Here is a 23,392-nt window from a genome sequence, read left to right as displayed (position 1 = left end):
GCATTTAAGGCGATGGAGGGAGGAATTGTAACACAAGAATAATCAGTTTGTTGGATGGGATAAGAACACCCGGTTGCCATCTACTTTTTTTTTTTTTTTTAATAAATGCACCTCTTAGTTCTGTTGCAAATTCCAATTCTATAATTATGAATCAGTCAAAACTGAGTTGTTCTTGTTTTCCCAAGCTGTGATATTTAGTTTCCTGGTGGTATGAACACGCCTTCCAGAGCTGGGCAGAAGAGCAACATCCGGCTCAGGGTTGGGGAGCGTGAGGGCAGAACTGCATCTGCCGCTAAGAAGCATGTGGACACGTGGGGTGGTTACCTTGGCCAAGCTGCAGGTTCCTCATCTTTACAAATAGGGGGGTGATAAACCAGTTTCTGCCTAAGCATCTGATAACTCTAAGCAACTGTGACACTAGTGGGAGCCTGTGTGCTGAGGACATCTGGGGGTGGGGCGGACACGATGGTGGGTGAGAACACTGCCCTTTAAATGACAGGGGCTTCGTGTTTTGTTCTAATGTTCTCACTGGAAGTCAGCAGGGGATGCTTAGATATGGTTAGGTCTTCTTTTCGTTGGAAAAAATAGAGCTTCAAGATATACTCAGAATCTTATCCAGAAGCCACTTCTGAAATGTTAGTCTATTTGATTCTTTTAGGCCAGACTCAAGGAAAAGAGAATGTTTATTAGCTTGGAGTGTCAAGTTGCTATGTGTTTGGAATTTTTCTCTGAAAAATGACATGTGAAAATAATATACTTTAACTGCTCAACAGGTCTTCAAATGGCTAGTGACTTGGGGTATTGTAATGGAAAGATAAACGATCCTTTTATCATGCTATGTACTTCTTAAAAGGAAAATTCTTTATACATGTGAAAGAAACCAGTAAAGTCTTAGAATTATGAGCGATTGCTAATTTCTCACTAAAATGTACTGTGCTTTGCAGATGTTGATGAATGTGAGAAAAACCCTTGCGCCGGCGGTGAGTGTATTAATAACCAGGGATCGTACACCTGTCAGTGCCGAGTGGGGTATCAGAGCACACTCACGCGGACGGAGTGCCGAGGTATGGCCCTGGCGTGGAATGTGGGGCATGTGTGCTAAACGGGGGGTTGGCTTCAGAGGAGTTCAGTGGAGCTTAGCCCTTGTCAGAAGAGGCAAATACAGTCCCATTGTTTTTTGCATTTAATCCAAAAATTGTCACTCTGAAGGACAGTGTCATAAAATCTAGCAAACGTTCAAATGATTTTAAAAGATGCTTCTGTGCCTGCAGGAATATCTTATTTTCAGTACTCTTTTGTCTCATCACTATTGCCTATTAAATTTTCATCTGAGAGGTCAAGAGCAGGATTGTCCTTTATAACACAGAAACTGAGAAAAGTTTCAGGTGAAATTATATGCAGTTAATTTCTTAATGGAAAGGTCCAAAGGATAAGGAAGTCACCTCTAAGTCCTTGCTGCTTGTTAATGTGGTCAGCAGCAATAGCATCTGGGAACTGGTTGGAAATGCAGACTCTCAGGTCCCACTGAGACCTACTGAGTCAGAATCTGCATTATGAAGTCCCCTGGTGATCTGTATGCACATTAAAATTTGAGAAACACTGCTATAAATATCCCATCATAAAAATTTCCCATTATTAATTAATTTATTAAGCCATCCGATATTCCTTTTTTAAATGACTTATGTACTAAGTTTCTAAAACAGAAATAAGTAAGATATACTACTCACCCTTAGGGAACCCAAGTATCTACCTCGATAGCTATAAACTTGGCACAAAATAAACTGTATCACTGATGCAGTAAAGCCAGATAAAAATAAACAAGCACTCTTTAAATTTAATACAAGGAAAGGTAGAGAGGTTTATTATCACTTAAAAAATTGGCAGCCATTCATAAGAGTATGTGAATTGAAAATATATACAAGTTTTCATTTTTATCAGTAAACTGGTTTCAGAATCTTAGAATTTGGTTCTTAGGGATTTCTTGCCATCCATGCCATAGAGCACAGTACTTATAAATGACAATTTTGAGCAGAAATAAATGGAACATGGCCTTACAAATTGCTAATATTTCTATGTCCTACTGAATTATGAATATGGACAGGCTGAATATTTAACTGAGTTGAGAACCATCTTAATATTATAACTATTGTTTAAAATAATTAACATGTACAAATAGTGCACTAGGCATTTTTCAATAGTAGAAAATAAGATGAAATCAATGTCCAGATATAAGCAAAGAGAAGTGATTATTGAGAGTCCTCAACTGCGGCAAGGTCCAGCCACTGTAAATATATGTGGTTGTCATCAGTCTGAGCTTTACTAGAGACTAAGGATGACCTGAATGCTCTAGCACTGTCTTCTGAAAGAGCGAGTGCTAAGCTCATCCTCAACTTAAGACTTTGAGAACATGCTCACGTTATTTTGTAGATGAAAGTTGTCACAGAATGGTCCAAAGGGCTGTGTACTTAGCTGAGAAGCAGCATTTGAAGGGTTGAACAGATGGGATAGCGAGATAGACAGAACCACAGTAGAGAACTTGGAATGGCAAGCTTCTCATCCGTCTTATAAGGCGAGGGGGAGCCCCATGGCATTCTGCAGTTGGCGAGGAGAGAAAAAAATGAACCCTTTATTCTGTTTATTTTAACTTTGGGCCTCAAAAATTATAGGATCCTAAAAAAAAAAGTCTGCTCAAGAATATGTGACTTTTACCATTTTTTTGGAGTGTGGAGCCAGCCCGATTTTACCAAGGATTAAGAAATAAATGAGAGAGAAAAAAGATCGTAGGTTGTTGGCACAAAGATCAGACAGAAGAAAAGCCCAGACTGCCTCAGCTAGTCCAATGACTCGTGTGGAAACCACTGCAGGATCTGCCCAGAAAGAAAGTGCGTCTGAGGGTCAACCACAAGACACCGTGCAGACGCAGGGTAGACAGTCAGAATAACCGACAGGCTGTGAATGCACATTCTTGTTGTCCAGAGGGTGTTTAGGGCGCTTCTACTCTGGCAGATGTGGCCTCAGCACTGCACAGATAGGTCTGCTCCCATCCAGCTCAACACAGTTTCCTGGTCCCTATCTTCCGGGAAAATAAACCCTGGAAATGATTGGATGCAGTGTAGACAAGGCAGTTTGTGTTCATCCTCTTTGATGTTCATCCCGGGTTGTAGCTTCTAGAAACTGAGGGAAACAAATAATCCAGGGAACCATGTTGTCTACTCTGGGTTGATTATGAATCTTTAAATGGGAGATAAGAAACAGGCTGAGTTATTGTCATTTTTACCACAGACCAAGCTCTAGTGTATGTACTTTGGGATAATATTACGCACAATAGAAAAAAGGAGGAAATACCCCCCTCACAGTACCGATATTTTATTTGGTAGATAGAATACTCATAAAGTTATTTTTAAAAAGACTAAGAATATATAAGCAATAAAACTGTACTTGGACCAGAATTGTCATAAGGAAGGTAGATATTTCAGAGTTATATGATTGATAGTTTTCAGGCACAGAATTGAATGATTTCTTTAAAAAATAGCATTTATGTTTTATTGTTGTGATAGAGTTCTACGTTCTGCCTTTTTTAATCATGAGTTTAAAGATGCCAGCCAAAGTTCGGTATAAATAACGATATGTACTGGCTCGATAAATTAGCTAGGAAAGTGGTGAAGAAGAATCCATTTTGTTTACAGACTTGAGATTTAAGGAGTCTTATTACAAATTAGAGTTAGATTTGATGTGATTATGTATGTATTTTTTTCTGTCATTTGTATTTCCATCTCTGATAACTATAAATGTCATATTATTTGATACCCAATTTATGTTGAAGCATATTATTAATATTAAGTAATTAAAACCCAAGGCTACCATCATGAGTTTAGAAATGGAGGAAGGGGGAAATAAAATCATTTTAAATTCCCTAAATAAAGGTATGTCTTCGTTTTTAACTTTGATTTTAGACATTGATGAATGTTTACAGAATGGCCGGATCTGCAATAACGGACGCTGCATCAACACAGACGGCAGTTTCCACTGTGTGTGCAATGCTGGCTTTCACGTTACGCGTGATGGGAAGAACTGTGAAGGTAATAACAGTATAATAATGTTATTCCTCTTCTCTGATTGCAGTTTCAACATCAGAGGTCTTTAACAAGATCAAGCCAAATATTGAGTATAAGGTAAAACTATCAAATATGTTTCAGGTGTTTTATCTGGGAGGCAAGCCTAATGTTCCACACCGTTCATGTCCCAGTTCACATTTGTGAGAGTAAAACAACATTTTAGTATACTAGGAGAGCATGCCATTTAAAAATCCTTGGTAATGATGAAATTTTTTGCAGCTTAAATCATTACTTTCTAATTTAATAAATCAGAATTTGTACATTTTTAAAAATTGGACATACCTACACCCATATATTCTCTAGTCATTTATAATTCTTTTGTTTAAAGTGTCTGCCTGGTGATAAAATACTACTAATCAGTATCTGAAAATGCAGAATTTGTTTGAAAGAAACATTAACTGTCGAGAGCCAGCCTTTAATATTGCCTCTTGGACTAATCACCTCATTTCAAATTGGGCTACTGTAAACATTTTTCCCCCCTGCCATTTTTTCCTGAATAGAAAAAAATATGGCTGTAATTGATGAGTTTCCACCTCATAGACCTTTAGCAGAAAACGAAGAATGCTCCTTATCGTGATTCCCAGTGTCTTTGGAAATATCCCAAGAATCTATTCATACGTTAAAAGAATTTCAAAATTATTCTTAGAAACATTTTTGGCAGAGTATTATCTCAGTGATTTAATTCAAAGACTTAATGCCAAAATTCCCCATTGGGGTAGAATCCTGTCAAGAAAAAGAAAAAAAATCCCTGTAGGCCCAGCTACTTGGGAGGCTGAGGCAGGAAGATCCCTTGAACTGAGGAGTTTGAGGTTGTAATGTGCCTAACAGTGCCTGTGAATAGGTGCTTCATTCCAGCCTGGGCAGCATAGCAAGACTCCAACTCTAAAAAACAGAAAAGAAGTATGATAAATTACTTTGGTCTTTCTAAATCCTGTAAGTGAAAACACATCATGTCCAAAAGAGCAAGTGCCTCCCTAGACAGCTCTAATATTAAATAAAGTGACATATTGATGAATTTAAAGAACTGTGCCTATGATAAAGGGACCCTAAAGGTTAGATGACACAGCTATAATCCATAGTGAAGTCTTGCATTTTAAAAATCCATTTTTTTCCTACTCCTATTTAAAATTGCTTCAAACTACAAGCCATCTTCTAGTTTCTACTTTTAAAAAAATTAGGATGAGGACTAAATACATTTCAGATTCCATTAGTCTTAGCTTTTATTTTATTTTCATTTTCAGAGTATTAGAAGTAATGTGAATCGGTGAAATAAATATGCTCGCTAGGCTATTAACACACTTTCAAGTTTGTAAACTGCTATTCCTAAAAAGAATTGTGATAATGCCTATCGAATCAAATTTCATATATCATGAATATCATACATATAAATCTAGCCCTACAGTTTACATGCACATGTCAAAATTCAAGAACTTATGAGCTATGTATTTCATATGTCCCCTTTTCTTGTATGATATAATTTGGATGAAAAGTAGCCTTGGGATATAATAATCAAAAATGAAAGAAATGTGAGGAAGCAGAATTAAATTCATCTAGGTTGGCTTCCTTTGTAAATTTACTTTTCTGGTCATAAGAAAATGTATTTTTTAATTTTTCAGATATGGATGAATGCAGCATAAGGAACATGTGCCTTAATGGAATGTGTATTAATGAAGATGGCAGTTTTAAATGTATTTGCAAACCTGGGTTCCAGCTGGCATCAGATGGGCGTTACTGCAAAGGTTTGTGTTATAAAACCCTCAATCATGTTCTTTGCCTGCTTTTCCTCCTCTCTGCATTGTTTACAGGTACGACCTTTCCTTGCTGATTCTCCCCATTTAAAGTACACCTAATTCTGGTTTGGGAAACCTGACTGGGAACTTAAGTCCAGCCATCCTAAGAGCTACAGTTTACACCCAGAAGGCTGTTCTCATTTCAAAAAGGGTATTTGAGGTCTTCCAAAGGAGCCCGAAAGGCTATGTAGCAAATAAATAAGCCAGACTGCCATCTGGGCTTCCAGCAGATGTGGGCATCTTTCTAAGGAAGCTGAGTTCAGCCTTTCTTTCCAGTTGGGGAATAAGGGCAGTCAGGCTTCCCCGTGGCTGTCATTTGCCACATCTTACACCTTTACTTGGATAGAATATTGTAGACTTTTATTTGCCATGATCTCTTCTTTGTGATTCCCTCCAGGTATCCTAAGAAATGAAAAATTTTTCATGGACAGTTTATTTAGGTGTCCTCAAGGTATATAAGCAAAAAGGAAAATGGGATTAAGCAGAAGAAAAAAACACACCAAGAGCCATTGTTTAGCTTGATCACTTTTGAAATAATCTCATTACTCCAGAAATTGAAGCACATATAAGGATTTTTATTTATCCTGTTCAAAATTGGGGTCCTAAGAAAAGTCATCAGAGATAAATTTGTGCTTAGTGTTTCCTGCCTTAACATAGTCAAAGATCAGTGATTACTATACTTGGGTCCAAGATCTGAGTTGGAACCAGACTTCTCAAAGAACCTTATACTCAAAACAGGTCCAGAAAATTTGCTAAAATGCTGTACTCAGAGCCTCTGTTCATAGTTTCAGATGCAGAAGTGTAGAGAGTCAAGCTATTCAAGGTGAGAAAGCAGGATAAAGTCCTATGGTGCCTCTTCTCTGAGTGGCCCTGGAGGACGACTTTGGTAAGCGTGTTATGGAAGAAAGCCTTGTACTAAGTCCTTGGCAAGATGTGCATTTTCTCCAGGCTTGAAAGAACTTCTAGCCTTTGCTTGTTTACCTACATTCTCTATGACCTTCACATCAATGGCTCTTAATATTGTGCAAATCTGTTTTTGCAGTAAGAGAAAACAGTTTTTCAAATTTGAAGTAGGAAAATGGTCTCTATCCTTTTAACCCCTGTGCTGGGAGGAACTTATATGGGAAGATAGGATTAACACGTGGAAATATTCTATAATGTAAGACAGCATAAAACAAAGTACCGTATTGTGCAAATTAAAAACTGTACAAGGAAAAAAGAAAGGGGAAGGGAATGATTGCTGGAATATTTGGAGTTAGACTTCCAAACAAAATAATAGAAGGAAATGTGAAAGCCCCTTTGTGAGCAGACCTTCTGCAAGAACACATACTCTTCTTGTCAATGCACAGAGTACACGAAGATTTACTTTCAGTGCCTATAGGCTGCTGGTGACCCAGGCTGCAGCCTCTCAGAGTTAACTATGGCCAATAGATAATGCTATCCCAGAAGACATTATGACCTCATAGATGAAATTAGGTTTGGCAACCATTCCCAACCAGTGAGATAGTATCTTATCAATAAATGGATTGTTCTATTCATTTGAAAGTGCTGATGATTTGAATGGTTTGCTCTAAGTTTAGCATTCTTAATGATCAGAGAGAAAGAGAGAGTAAAAAGGCTTCCTAGCTCCATGTTACTACCCATGTCTTCTTTCTCCTAGTGTATAGAGTATAGAATACACATTATGATAAGACTAAAGGAAAAAAGAAAGAAAATAATCACTTGTATGCTGAATTTCTTCCTTTGCATGATTTCCCTCTGTAAGCTATTAGGTAAGATTTTCTCTTAGCACTGAGCACTTAGTTCTGATCCCACAAAGATGTGACTGTGCAAAGCTGAATCAACAATGCTAATTTAATTTCTACAATTAATTCATCTGATGAACAACCCGTCCTCTCTGATCACTCTCTGAAAGTGGAGGCCACTGATCTTAAGCAATGTTATGTTCCTCTGGATCTACATTACGTCTCTGTCCCCATTAAAAAGCCTTCCTGTTACCTGTCAGGCTGTAGTCGCCACTGTTCTACTGTATGTTTCAACTTGAACAAAAAGATCTCCAGAGTAACCGAACCAATTTGAGTTCATGTATTTAAATATAAATGCCGTTTTAAATATGGTCTGTACACGGAATCTTGGACCACTCGAATATATTTTGTGCCAGACAACACAAGCTAAGCAAAACACGAAGGTGTTTTACTCTCAATTTGCCTTTTTAAGGTCAGAAGAAAGGAAATACACTAGTTGTGTATTATAAAAGGAGTTGTTATAAAATGACTTGCTTCTAAGTGTTATGTTTTCCGAAACACAATTTTGGTACCTTTTCTACTTTCCTATATTAAGGGAAAAAAAACTGCTATTATTAGTATGTGCCCAATAAAGTTTTTTTTACCAGACCTCACTAAGTATACATATACAAAACTATAAAATATTTGTAATGTTCAAGAAAGACTTCGTTGGGTTCTGATTGCTTATAGTGCTGTTATTTGCCAAGAATGGTCACCAAAATTATCCGTAATCATTTTCTGTTCTTTTTCTATGATGTTCCCTCAAGGGTTTAGTTGTACATCTCTTAATATTAGGTCATTTGTCCCAGAGAGCTAAGGCATGGGTAATAATGGAATGGACACCAGTCTGGGTGATGAATGCCAAAGAAAAAGCTTCCTGCCCAAGTCAAAGATGCAGTTTATTATCAAGTTAAATTTCTAGCAGTCCTGGAAGAGCTACAGTGTGATGCATGACACAAAACCTTAGCAGTTTTGTCTCTTAGCAGTTATTTTTCTTCTTCTTCCAATTCTGTTTTTGCGTTTGTGATTATTTTGGATTTAAAAAAAAATCTCTTGGGAGAATATTATTAAAGTATCTTTTCATGGAAAAGTAATAAGCTGTAATAGTTGATCTCTCTTGATTTTGTTACTATTCTTTCCAAGGGAAATGAGAATGCATCTCATTGAGCTGTTATTTTTTGATGCTGCATGTTATTAATATTTTCTGTCTTCCCCATTTTCAAGTGTTATAGCAAAGTGTTATAGCATGATTGTAAATATGTTACGATTTTAGATAAATGTCACTTCATTTTTAATAAGTGCCTTTCCCCGCCACAGACATTAACGAGTGTGAAACACCTGGGATCTGCATGAATGGACGCTGCGTGAACACTGATGGCTCCTACAGGTGTGAATGCTTCCCTGGCCTGGCCGTGGGTCTCGATGGACGTGTGTGTGTCGGTAAGAAAAGGCCCTGGCCAGACTATGATAGAGACCCACCCTCTCTCAGTCAGTAAAGCTCACCAATAGCAAATGCACTGTGCTGTAGCAGATAAGATATAATGAATATTTGTGGAGCAACAAACCAACAGGGGTCAGTTCTCTTCTTCAAAACATTGTTAATTTAAGGAATAGAAAGATGTGCCGAGATAAATGAAAAGCAGGAAAATCCCCACTTCTCCTTCCTCCTTTTCTTCCCTAATCCCATAGCTGTCCTTAATTTTCTCTAGCCCTCCTTTCTTGATAATTAATGGCCTTTGAGATTGGCCTATATATGCTCATTATCTCAAACAATTTAATAGAGAATGAATGTCCAAGGGTAGTATAGAAAGCAAAAGAGAATGCAGATATTCTAGAAACGTGTATGATGATAATTTTATGGAGCTTTATAAGAAGTATGAGACTTGTTGGGAAAAGGATACAAATTTTATCCAGATTATTTTCAAGAAAGGTATTCAGTAAACCCTGTGAATAGGGAAAGGATTGGGCATAGCTGGAAACTCCCTCCCTGGTGGTAAAGATAACACTGCTTAGTTGACCAACATCTACAGATTTATATAATGAACCTTTTAAAGATTAAACTTTCTCTGTTTTGGAAAGTACACCTAATTCAGACATTCAGTAATTGTATGTTTATTTTGGGGTAGGCCACATTTCTAATAAAGGTCTTATTTAGCATGGTGTGAGATTCAACATTCATCCATCCTTCATTCAACATTTATTAAGTGCCTGTTCTGCACAGGCCTGGGGAAGACAAAAATGAATGAGATATCATCCTAGCACTTAAGAGTGTCACAGTTTGGTAAACCATGATAGTCTCTAGAAAACTGGAGTCTGGGCATTGGTTTCTAATTCTTGGAAGCTGAATGTGTTTTGTTTCTTGTTTTTGGATTTTTTTTTTTTTCTTTCTGTTGAGCCCTAATACCAGGGGCATTCTCTGTGAGTTAGAACAGAGACAGTGGATAAATAAAGCCAGCTTCAACTCTGACCTTGGGGGTTCTCATTGTTTGAAGTGACAGTGTGATGACAGATGCTTCTTCCTGTTTAGACACACACATGCGGAGCACATGCTACGGCGGATACAAGAGAGGCCAGTGTGTCAAGCCCTTGTTTGGTGCTGTTACTAAATCTGAATGCTGTTGTGCCAGCACCGAGTATGCATTTGGGGAACCTTGCCAGCCATGTCCTGCACAGAATTCAGGTATGTGATGTCACTGAGATGCCCTCCTGCTGCCAGCCTTCTGCCATGATCTGAGGTCTTTGTATTTATGGCAGTCACAAAGAAAGATTACATTGTGCTCTCTAGGTATATCATCACCTTCCTGGGATCTTGTCAGAGGCTAGCTGGTGTCTAATCACATGTTACTCATCCAATCCTCACAATCATTTGGAATAGGGAGTGCATTTGTACCTCCCCTATGAACGAACTCCCCCATCTCGATAATATTCATGCTTTTTGGAATACATGCAACTTGCCTTGTTTTCTAAAGTAGTTTGATGTTTGCATTTTGCAGGAACTATTATAAAAGCAGAATTTAATAGTATAAAAGTAAATAATTTTCAGATTACCTGCATATTTCCAACAGTTTGCCAGAAGGTCATTTGTGGTTTTCTTAAAAGGTTTTAATCAACCTTAGGGAAAATAGTCATTTTCTCTGGTGGGGGTGGCATGGCACAGTGAGAAGAGAGCTGGATGGCAAGTCAGAATTTGCTTCCCCATCCACAGGCAGACAGGTTACTTAATTGGCAGGGCCGGGGGGGGGGGGGGGGCGGGGGCGGGTAGTTCTTTGTGGATTTTTGTTTATTTAGGAATTTTTCTCACCATTTTCAAATGGATGTGAGATGGCTTACATTAATAAATTTAATTATAAAATAGAATAATATGGAAAAAGGATCCTTAGACTTCTCATCTACAAAATGAGTTGCCTTAGATAATCAGGAAGGTCCTCTCCAGTTGTAAATTATTTCTATTTGTAAAGTAAAAATATTTTATTGAAATTAAAACAATAGACTGTCAGTATTTGAGCACAATTTTAAGGTAGCTTGGCTGTTGACTACTAATGCCCTAAATATAGTTAGACCTAATATTGAAAATAAGTTGCTCTGATTGGTTGGTTTACATGTAAGATTCAGGCAGTTTATTTCTGCCCTAAATAAAATGAATTAAAGATTAACCCATAATTTTTAAAGATTTACTATTTTTAAAATAATAGTATTTTGAAATGACAGAAATTAAAATTGAAGTTAAATGGAAGACTTTAAAAGAAATGAAGGGTGCCAATTAAAAGAAAACAAGCTTTGTTCTGGCAGAGTACATCACCCAATGAATAATATACAAATTATCACTTCATATGTGTATCATTTTATATGTGATCACTAATCAGTTAAATATATGTTTATAATACTTTATATATAAATATCATTCTATCAAAGATACTTCTATATAACTTCATAGTTGCATGTTATTAATATCATCCTTTTGTATGTTACTTTAACTTTCCAAATTACTTTTCTTACATACTTTGAATTTACAAGACAGGTGAGCGTGGTGAAAACTGGCACACAAGATTATAGGTAATTTGTTCACATGTTGAATGAGTGGAAGAGCTAAGACTTAGAATCCAGGAACCTGGGTGCATATAATTTTTTGCTTTTACGTTTTCCTCTGGACCAAGTACATCTCCAAAGAATTCTCATGCTACGTAGGATATGATGTGGGTTTATAAAAAGATGACCAAAAGAGACGAAGTTTCTTTAAGCAGCTGTCTTAGTCCATTTTGTGTTGCAGCAACAATACCACTAAGTAATTTATAAAGAAAAGAAATTTATATCTCACAGTTCTTGGGGGATCTGTGAAGGGCAAGAAAGCAAGAGAGGACCAAACTTGTTTTTATAACAAGCCCACTCTGGAGATAACCAACCCACTCCCATGATAACGACATTAACCCATTCATGAAGGCTCTGCCCTCATGACCCAATCATGAGGCCCCACCTCCCAGCACTGTTTCATTGGGGATTAAGTTTCCCACACATGAATTTTGGAGGACACATTCAAACCATAGCAGCAGTAAAGCTTAAAGAGAGTTAAATTTGAGGCCCAGTTCCACCAACTTCTGTTTTATATTTGAATGAATTTACACAGAAGAGGTCCACATGTGGAAATGGTTTTATTCAGTTTGGTTTCTCTACCTCTGGTGGATAAAAGTGCCAAATCATGAAAGATCCAAATGTGGGATATCCTTCATTTCAGGAGGGAGGGGGAATTTTTTTTAAAAGTACCGAAAATACCCAAAACAAGTATATTTTGGTCAGTTGAGTGAGAGACTCCAATGATACAAGATCTAAAATTCTTTTCTGAGCTCTGTACATCAAACAAGCTATACATGAAGCTTTTTCTCACTGGCTCCTGAAGCTCATTGGCGCTGCTCGGCAAGCCCTCGTGCCTCCTCAGCCTTCTGACAGTGGTATTTGCTCCTCACAGAAACTGGTCAGTTAAACCCACAGGAGTGTCATTCTGGGGAATTTTCTCATGTGTCCTCCATAGCACTGTCTCCCTAGCACTACACCCAGTTAACTCAGCAGTACCTACCCCTAATTCAGTGCTTGAGCTGTGCACAGTTACACAGAACTACCAGGTGGAATGGGTATGATTATCTCCAATTTATAGAAGAGGAAACTAACAGAGGGAAAGGACTTGCTCCCAAGACCCCCAGCAATAAACGTTGTCATCAGCATTTAAAGCCATGCTGATGTGGCTTCACTACAGAGAATAGTCTAGTACCAGATCCTGGCCAAATGGAAAACAGTGGTGACAGTAATGCGCTTCCATTTAGGCCAACCATCGGCTAATTTGCCATTAACTGTAAAAGTGCTTTTTACAAAACTGGCATGATTTTGTTTTTCTTGTTGTGTTACTTATAGTATTTCATGAATATTTTAATTAATTGCTGATGTAACAAAATAGAAAGGGACAAATTGCTTTTTACTACCAGCCCCTGGCTTTCAAACACACAATGGCAGCCACCTTCCCCCTGGTTCCTGTTTTGGCCCCTTTTAAAGTGATTTAAAAATTAAGGGATTTCACTGCTTTTCTCAAATTAACATTTGTTAGAAGACACAATGATTTTTTTTGTTTGTTTGTATAACTCATTTATATTCACAGTCATCAGGAATGCAGTGCTCTAGCATGCCAAATATAAGAGCTATTTGCTTCAGCAGTTGAGGTGCAGTCAGTCTCTACGAAAAAGCCCATCTCTAATATCCAGTTCTCCTTCCAGTTAAGTGCAGATGATTCACATTTGACCATGAGACTGTGGTTGCCAGGAACCTTGGGCAGCTAAGGGGACGCTTTAGTTTCTTTTCCTCAGATTCAGTGTGATTCCAGTTCTCCATTTTCATCATTCACTCTTACGTTCATCTAAACATTGTTGGAATTGTATGCAAAAGTATTGTATTAATTTTAAGAAATAGAAATCTGATTCCCTCACAGATTTGGGAACATATTCTGTGTGCCTCAATTTCTTCAATAAGATCTCACAGTTTTAGCATTAAGCAATACTTTCCCTATGGATATGTCATGGAGAATGAATGCATTTTTCTGATAAATATTAACTTTAAAAATGCACTTAAACATAAGAGTGAATACTCTGTTGTTCTGGTGAGGGGAGGCTAGAGAATTTGCAGAGAGAAATGAGGAAATTTTAAGAACTTGATTATACTGAAAAAACAGCTAGTACTGAGAAACAGAATTATTCCCAAGATGGTGGGAGAAAGTTTTATTAATAGTTAAGAAACCACATTTTAACAGGCACATTTCACTGTAAGTGTAAAGTATTCCCTGGTGAACAAAATCAAGTTATAGGAAAAACACCTTTTCCGAAAGTGCTTTGCACAAGGAATTGCCGTAGCTTGCCTGTATACTTAAAAGTTGTTTGCCTCGGTGATGCGGAGCCTTTAAAATGGGAGCCTGTTTTAAAGGTGACTCCCCCTGGAGATGCCTCCTTTTCCGTTACCACTTTATATCGGGTTCTACTCACTTTGGAGGAAATGATGTGTGCAAAGCCAAGGGCAGGATCGACCTGTTCTGCAAACAGGGGAATCATTTACTATCTGTTAATTTATTGCAGCGGAATATCAGGCACTCTGCAGCAGCGGTCCAGGAATGACATCAGCAGGCAGCGGTAAGGATTTGTTTCAAAATTTACTACCTTAAGCATATGCAGAGGCAGCATCAGGCCTTCCTGTGGGTTTCCGGTTGGTCCCTTTACACCAGTCTGGCCTGACTCCCTCTCTGGCCATCGCTGCATGCTGTATCTTGGACATCAAGAAACCCCCAAAGGCAGAGCAGCCATGGTACAGTGGGCTCTGGGATTTCTGGGTGTGGGTGTGGGGCTGGGCCACTGAAGGGACTGGCCTCCCAGGGCAGTGGAAGGGTGCCTGTGGATGAGATATAATGGCAGTGGTTGCTCACTCTGGGCAGCCTGACCCTCCTTTGGATCTTTCACTGTCAAGTACAGTCAGGATTATAGGCTGGGTGAACCATTATCCGTCTACATTCTGAATGATTTCTTAACTGTCAAGGGCACCGTCATTATAAGGTGGCAAAAGAGAGCCATCATATTTTTTAACAAGCAGTGACAGCAATTAATTGAGTTGAAAGAGAATGAAATATTTAAGTGTAGGAGTTAGAACTAGGGAGATATTGGTGCCATAGAAAGAATTAAAGTTAAAAAGGAGAATTGGAACAAGTGTAAAAATAGGTGAGAAGAAGGTAGAAGGGATTCTTTTATTAATATAAAGCTAAACATTTTGTTTCAAGAGAGTTCTGGGGGGAAACGTGGACTGGCTGAATTGATTGTCAGTTCCTTCAACACGATTAATTTCATCATTATGTTTGAATGAAGATGGGAGAGGGTATTTGGAGGAGGAATGAGAAGAAGTAAGGAAATTTATAATGAATAAAGAGTTAGTGGGGAATAAATAAATTGTGATAGGGTCTTGGAGAAGAACAAAAAAAGTCAGCCCTGATTTCAGGCAACCAGGATTTCAGACTACCCATTCACCGATTGTCATTCTGTATCACCCTTGCCTAGGAGAGCCCACCTCAGTCTGTGAGAGCCCAGAAGAGGGAGAACCCCGCCTCATCTGGGCAGAGTAGCAGAGGTGTTTTCAGAGCATGTGGTGTTTGAGCTGGCTTTTGGCCAATGAATAGGCCTGCTTCAGGCATTCCTGACAGAGTGAAGAGGGCATTGTATGTTCATGAAAGAGGGAGAAATTTGGAGTAAATAAACAAAGGATTTATATTTTAATTTAATCTTGAGGATATTATTGAACCTCCCAAAGTTTGACCATGGGAATGACATTGTCACCTTGTTTCTAGGATGTTAGGAACAGTGGCAGTGTGGGGGGTAGATTGAAGAGGGAGGGGCTGGTGATAGGAAGATCAGTTATAGGGACTTGAGCTCTGCAGTTGATCAACTTTTCCATCTTGGTTCTTGGACCAGGAGACGTCCGGGAGGTCTCCTTCAGCTTGATTAAGGATTGGTAATCTTGTAGTTCCAGCTCAGATGCCAAGTTCTTCTTAGGGACTAGTGGAAGAAAGATTTGACTCAGAATATCTTACTGTAAGAAAAAGGGATCAAGCATTCTCTTCCAAGTGAAACCTTTTTTTTTAAATTATTATTTTTATTCAAGGGGTCCTTAGGTCATTACATTTATTGTAATGTTATGTTTTTAACAGTTCATTTGGTGTTCATTTTAGAATGTTAATTGATTTTAAACTTTTTGTGGTGCAGATATAAATGAATGTGCCTTAGATCCTGATATTTGCCCAAATGGAATTTGTGAAAATCTTCGTGGGACCTACAAATGCATATGCAATTCAGGATATGAAGTAGATTCAACTGGGAAAAACTGTGTTGGTAAGAAGTTTTACCTGTTTCCTAAGACATTTCATGCTTAATGAATTCTTCCTTTTGTTACCTGGAGAAGACTGCTCTTGAGTAGCTTAGAGGACTGGGCAAAGGGAGGCTTTATACTTTGGATGTTGGCATGGCATATACATGTTTTTATTGCAAAAATTACACAACTGAATCTTGACACTTTATGAATAATGATGTATCAGATTCACTCCTTAAAAGAGAAGCTCCTTACATATATAAAACTCAAAGATTCTGAACCATTCTCACGTGGCTACAAAATCATCCTTGTTTTTACTGAGACAAGCATGTCTTAGATTTAACCAGAAAAAACAACTTATTTTCAGTGTTAAATGCTCTGTTAAGCTTAACACACACCATTTTTGATACTCTAACAATTCTTAATGAAGGTACCAGCTAGTAACTAAATAAATCATTTGGTTGGGAAGAAAATGGTCAAATGGGCACTAACCGTGCTAATGGTTTTACTTCAACATACTCTTAGACTAGTATTTTCTGAAATGCATTGCTCATTCTGTAGTGTAGGGACATACTTCTTAAAGTTCCCTGAAGTTGAGCTTCAGAAACCAGGATATTTATACCCATGGGAATATGTCAGGAGGTACTAAAACCAAAATGTAAGATGGTGCATCATTTTAATGTGGAGGCAAAACATCTTTTACACACAAGCAAACATGCTTCTATGAAGTAGGATGAAAATTAATAAGCTTTAAGATAAAACAGGAGACCTCAAATATATTTCTTACTTCTTGAAAACCATGTAGGGCTTTAGGGTTAGGAGCTTCCTCTCAGCTGCCGTTGGTGGTATTTTTAGAAGGTACTGGTCTAAGGTACTAGTCTATACTTTTGGAACATGTAATTATTCAGAGATGATGCAGATTGAAATAAACAAAAAATCTTCCATTTTTTCAGCACAACACATAATCTAGTAAATACCAACTACTTATTGAGTGCTGGACTGAGCTATCTTCCATCCAACCATCAGAACTATTTGTTCTGACCCAAGAGAAGAAAGTTCCTACCCTCATATATCCCTGGACATCAAGCTATTTTACTTGTCATTTCTCTTACTTTACAATCCGATGTCCTCTGGTGCTGGGGACCCTTTGGGGAAGCATTAGCATTCCTTACATTATTTTGATAGAATTCTCAGCATGCTGTTTGCTCAGATAATAATATCACTTCATACTTGATTTTTCCATATTTTAAGTACTTTATAAATATATTACTGATTTAAGTGTATTTACTGCTGTGAACCATGTAGTTTCCCAGTGCTAAATTTGTGTATCCTTTATATTAGGGCTAATAACTGTCAAATGATGATCTATTAATAATTAGAATCTCTCAATGTGTAAAAAATTTCTTTCAAAGCTCTAGCCTGTTTTCTGGGCTGTGGGATGTAACTGAGCTTAAAGGAATATAACAAACTGTATAATTTCTACATTTCCAAAATTATCTAAGTAATGTGTACCTTAAAGTTGGATTTTGTTTCAGACAGGCATATTATTCAGCTAAAAGCAAAGAGTTTTCCTCAGCTCTCTGGATCATGAATCTAAGTTCCCAATGACAAGTATAAACTCTACAGATTGCTTCATATTTATAAACATAACTGCAGACAATTTAAATTATTATAAGGAAGAAACGCCCATCCTGGAACTCATACATATCAAAGATGGACCACACTTTCTAAATATTTATTTAGTTCCTTAAATCAATAAGATTAGTCCTCTTAATTCTGACACAGTGAAGCAGTTATATAAAATAAAGATTAATGATTTCCAGCAAATCCAGGTTTTTTTTTTTTCCTGCTAAAGAAAGAAGTGAATTAAATAGTGTCTGGTGACTGTAGGCTTTGTAAATACCTCGTTTAGATAACCAGTTCAAGCCCTTATTTTCCTAAAATGAGGTAATTTAGGCAAAAACCAATGGTATGGAGTTTTGCCTCTTTGCTTGAATCGATTATATTAGTATGACTTTAAAGACCTAACCTAAAAGAGCAAAAAAGTTGCATGCAAAGGATGGACTCTTTTAAATGTTCGTTTTCATTGACTTTCCAGATATTAATGAATGTGTACTGAACAGTCTCCTTTGTGACAATGGACAATGTAGAAACACTCCTGGAAGTTTTGTCTGTACCTGCCCCAAAGGATTTATATATAAACCTGACCTAAAAACCTGTGAAGGTAAACCATGTTTTTGTTCTTATGTACTTTGCTGCCTTTTGGAATGCCATTAGGAAACCATATGAATAAATTAGAGTCACTGTATTTTAGACAGTGATGCCAATTTAGTTGAAATTCTGTTGTCCTAAATGGCACTTGTACACACTTTGTAACCACTGATGGTATTTACCTACAATTGGCATTGTATTTGCCATTTATTTTGCACTTAAGTGCCATTTAAAAGTTTTATTTTGCAATCGTTTTCAACTGCCATTTATTTGCCATCGTTTAATACATTAAGAAAATATTATATATGCTATTTGAATTAATAACTCAGAAATCACATCTACATTTGCTCCAGATTTTCTGAATAAAAAGATTCGGTCAAGTTCTGAATTCTATACTGTGGAGATATGCTCAATTACTATTTTGGCATTCTATCTAGTCTAGAAAAATCTATTTAGGTCAGCTTTGCTATCTAATGAACAATATGTGGTAGCAATTCAGGCCTACTCATTTAAGCCCAAGAGTAGCTTTTAGCAGTAATGTAGACCTGTTTTTGTTTCAGACATCGATGAATGTGAATCAAGTCCTTGCATTAATGGAGTCTGCAAGAACAGCCCGGGCTCTTTTATTTGTGAATGTTCTTCTGAAAGTACTTTGGATCCAACAAAAACCATCTGCATAGGTATTTATCTTTCTTAGAATGACTTTTCTATGTTTACCAATGCTGCTATCCTTAATGTCAGCTTTTACTGCAAAAGAGTTTAAGTATGAAACAACATTAAAAACTATCATTATTGCTTGTTTCATGGTGCTATTCTTACTGTAATTCCAATGTGCATGTTTAGATTGTTGACGTAGATTCTATTAAATATCTGTTAAATATTATTTCCTTGTCTGCAGAAACCATCAAGGGCACTTGCTGGCAGACGGTCATCAACGGGCGGTGTGAGATCAACATCAACGGAGCCACCTTGAAGTCCCAGTGCTGCTCCTCCCTTGGTGCTGCCTGGGGGAGCCCGTGCACCCTGTGCCAAGTTGGTAAGAGAAACCCATGCTGTGGCTCCTGTGCACCCTTTGACCTCTGCAGAAAAGGGGGAAGCCTAGTACTGTGTTCATTTAGGGTCACATGGGAATTTTAAAAGACTTACTTCCGATGACGTCAATGAAACATACTGCTGAGTGGGAAATAGGTGTCAAGGACAATAATTTCATGTGCTTCGGTAACCACACTGTGATGTGGTCAGCTAGTGCTGCTTCCCTGGAGCACCAGTTCCTACTGGCTCTCTTGGGAACCTCGTGGTTAGGGGTCCTGGGTTTTTTACAGGTACAAATTCTCTTCCAAAAAGCTAATTGGTGTAAAGAAACCAGTATTCGTGACCAAACTTCATAACGATTTCTGGTGAACTTCTAAGTCTGCTGGGAAGCTGAGGTTTGAGAGAATTTTTCAGGGTTTTGTTGATTCAATGTTTGAATATATAAATGTGTGAATTTATGTAGTGTGAATGCTGCAGGGCATGACAGCTCCAAATTCTAAACTGTGTTTTCCGTATTTATGTGACAGTAATCCTATGGTGTGATTCCTGTTTTCAGGATAATACGAAGAGAGAAATCTGTATTCAGTTTACCTCTTAGCTCTCACCCGAGTGTGATCTATAGGGTACTTTTGTGTCTTTGAGGATATCTTAGAGGAATTGAGCTTTATTTGAGGAGACATTTCATTATTCTTCTTCCTTACCTATGCAGTCTCAGAAATACTTTGTTATCTCATATTTATTCATAGCAACAAAATCTAATTCAGGTTCCAGGTCCTCTCTCATGTTTCTTATACTATGTCATAACTACAAAGTCTGGATATTGTTATCTTAAATTTGTTTTTTTTTTTTTTTAACAGATCCCATTTGTGGTAAAGGGTACTCAAGAATTAAAGGAACACAATGTGAAGGTATTTCTGATTATTTATAAACCATAAATTTTTCATGCATAAAGAATGCTTATATTAGCTTGGACTGGATAAAGCTGTCATGTAACTTCACAGTGAGAAATACATAGCAGAGAAAAAAAATAATAAGAACTGCAGAACAGAACAGATGTTAATTTCATAGGCATACTTATGCTATTGCCAGTGTCAGATCACTATGGCCAAAGGACAGGGTGGCTGAAAATGTTTTAGGCTGACCACAGCTGACCTGCTATCTATCAGGAGGAGACAGACAGGAAGTTTTTGATGAGGCTGTAAAATTTGCATTTCTCTTGGTTTGCCCTGGGGTTTTTTGTTTATTTGTTTCATGGTCGTGGATGATTTAGAAGGATGCACTCCATTGCCTCTTTTCTGAAGGTCTATGTGGATTCTCTCCAGTTTGCTTTAGTTCTTTCTCACAGAGTCCCAGATAGACATAGGTCATGGTGACTAACACAACCTGACATGACACAGCAGCTGAAAAATTTTAAAAACAGCAATTAGTCCCATATGTGGGATGAAATGAAGTTTTTTCCCTGCTAAAACAAAGAGGAACACTACAACCCCCACCCAGGGTCTTGCTTTCCAAATGATGACTGAATCCTTTGGCCTTCCTCTGGTCCAGATCCACTGCTAATATAATAACTTATCTGACCTCAGCAGCACATTTCAGTATACAAGTGGCCAGAACTTGTTACAGCAAAAGAACCCAAAAAGGTAGATTCTACCCCCTCCCCATTTATTTATCTCTCTTACAAGGAAAGATTTAAAATATTTTTTTTAGCATTCCTGTCTTGGAGAGTTATTTCTTCTAAATAGAGACATAGTTTCTTAGCTAATATTCCCTTTTTTTTTTTCTTTTGGCATTGGCAAGTAAGTGCCTTTCTTTGGATTAACTTGATGGTGAATATTTTTCCAAATTAAGTGCAGAGAACATATTGCTCTCCATTAAGCAAACTGGGAGGGACTGGTACACTTGAGAGAGATTGGGTCAATGATGAATAAGTGAACATGAGCATCTTTTGACTTTCCTCAACCCAAGCTGGGACACCACCAAGGCACTGACAGAACAGCCTGAGACCATTGCTGAGATAGAATTAGTTACACACTTTCTGATGGCTTCTCAACACTTCTTGAAAGAGACTCTTCACTGGCCCACATATTTCTCAGTGGGAGTTATTCCTATGCTCACCTTCAAGCTGTTTCTGTTTTGCTAGTTTGAAAGACTAGGTTTTTGTTTCTCTATTTATTTCCTGATATCTGGTCTCATAAAGCAAATTATATGGCCCCTGGCAACCTTACCTGAGATGTCCACAGCTACCAGAGATGTCCCCAAAAACTCACACCAGCTGTCTGTCTCCACAACTCAAAAGTTATTCCTTGAGACCAACAGAGAAACTCTTATATCTTTGGTAAAAGGAGGGCTCAGTCTAATTGCTATTCAGACATCCCAGAGACCTTACTTGAACTATTTGGAGGCAAACTAGTTTTGTGAACTTACCAGGTTCAAAATGGAGAATAATTATGACTCCATGAGCATAATAAGGTAGAATGATATTATAAAGATATATTAACTTCATGCTTTTCTTTTATTTTTAGATATAGATGAATGTGAAGTGTTCCCAGGGGTGTGCAAAAATGGCCTATGTGTTAACACTAGGGGATCATTCAAGTGTCAGTGTCCCAGTGGAATGACTTTGGATGCCACAGGAAGGATCTGCCTTGGTAAATACTGAGCTCATTATTTTTGTAATAATCATTTCTTAAAGATTGTTAGAAACTCAGTTAACAAAACTCAGTTAGCCAGACATTTGGTTTAAAGTACAAACACCCCCAGACTCAGCCTGTCCATTAGGTTCCGTGATGGCTTCCTGGACCACAGTCTTCCTAACTCAAGCTCTTTGCTTTTTATCACTAACATGTGATAAAAGCATGTTAGTGAGGAGAAACTTTAGTCGTTTGCCGATATGTAACTATTCCTTAAATCACTACCACCACAGTTATTATTCCAGAGTTCTTAAATGTGCCCCTGTGTGCCATGGGCTATAAAATACAAGGTGAGTGGTGGGAAGAAGAACAACATTTACACATAATTAGAAACTGTAGCCTATGTCTTCTACTCATGTCTGCCGTTGACGAGAGGACAGGTCCTTGCAGGACACACTGTGGGTATCACGAGTGAAGGTGCCACTGCCTTGAAGAGTGAACTTGAGGGAGCCCAGAGTGATTGTCGCTGCTAGTTGTGGTAGGATTCTCCGTGCCAACTGCTAGAACCCAGGTGGGGTCCTTAGGCCCAATCATTTTATTCCAGTGGTGTGGAAGAGTCTAGACACAGAGCCTAGAACTCTGGGTTCTTAGACTCTAAGTCCTAAGCCCCTAAGGGATCATGGTGGCAGCAGTTTGAGATCCCACAGTCATACTTGTGGGGTCTGGCAGACTTATTCTGGTGTTACTACTATGACTTCTGACTGTCTGGAATATGTCCCTTGGATCACTGCTCTCTGAGTCTATGACTCTAGAAATGTTCTGCTGTACTGGGTATCTGTAACCACGTTACTCTGAAGAGTATCCTTAGTGAAGACCACTGTAGGTGGTTAAGAGAGTGGTATGCAGTTAAGTGATTTAGATCACATACAAACTAGAGCTAACAAAGCTTTAGATATAGAACTTTAGGCTTTTTTGTGTAAGTAGTATGGAATAGAAGAGGGATTCAGAGCCTAGAGTATTTCTGGAATTCAGGTTGTCAGTTAATCCCATTTTGAGTTTTAGAGAGTTTGTTTGTTTAGGAGGGATCAGTATTTAATGAGAAACTTCTTCCACGTTCTTCAGTTGAAAGGTGCTTCAGTGTTTTATTTAGGATTCATTTAAAAAGTATCTCTCTTGATATAGGCAACCTGAATGTAAAGTTTCCCGGAAGGCTTCAAAAGCTTTCTAACATAAGCTCAGGCACTCAGGTGAATTGTTAATGACCACATTGTGAAGGAGAAAAAGGAAGAAGATATGTCTTGCATTTTAATTATACTTCATAATATAAATTTCAGATGCATAATCTCATTTGAGCTTCATAGCACCTCCTGAGAGATGGGGGCAAACATCATTTAAAAGTTGTTGAAATTCAGGTTCAGGAGTAATAATTTATCAAAAACAAGTGACTTAGCTGC

The 23,392-nt window shown here is 37.9% G+C and overlaps 1 protein-coding gene across 1 annotated transcript in view; it reads left to right on the top strand.

Moving 5' to 3' along the window:
- Positions 1-23,392, top strand: part of FBN1 (fibrillin 1) — a 226,294-nt gene that overhangs the window by 126,546 nt on the left and 76,356 nt on the right. Inside the window, exons 12-23 of the mRNA XM_045528600.1 lie at positions 945-1,064; positions 3,954-4,079; positions 5,732-5,854; positions 9,007-9,129; positions 10,217-10,369; positions 14,295-14,348; positions 15,963-16,088; positions 18,164-18,289; positions 18,837-18,956; positions 19,175-19,312; positions 20,166-20,216; positions 21,831-21,956. Coding sequence (XP_045384556.1) covers positions 945-1,064; positions 3,954-4,079; positions 5,732-5,854; positions 9,007-9,129; positions 10,217-10,369; positions 14,295-14,348; positions 15,963-16,088; positions 18,164-18,289; positions 18,837-18,956; positions 19,175-19,312; positions 20,166-20,216; positions 21,831-21,956 — 1,386 coding nt within the window. The remainder of the gene's footprint in view (positions 1-944; positions 1,065-3,953; positions 4,080-5,731; positions 5,855-9,006; positions 9,130-10,216; positions 10,370-14,294; positions 14,349-15,962; positions 16,089-18,163; positions 18,290-18,836; positions 18,957-19,174; positions 19,313-20,165; positions 20,217-21,830; positions 21,957-23,392) is intronic.

Source organism: Lemur catta, chromosome 1, assembly GCF_020740605.2.
Source record: "Lemur catta isolate mLemCat1 chromosome 1, mLemCat1.pri, whole genome shotgun sequence".
In the NCBI taxonomy this organism is placed as follows: Eukaryota; Metazoa; Chordata; class Mammalia; order Primates; family Lemuridae; genus Lemur; species Lemur catta.
This window is presented reverse-complemented; position numbering and strand designations above follow the sequence as displayed.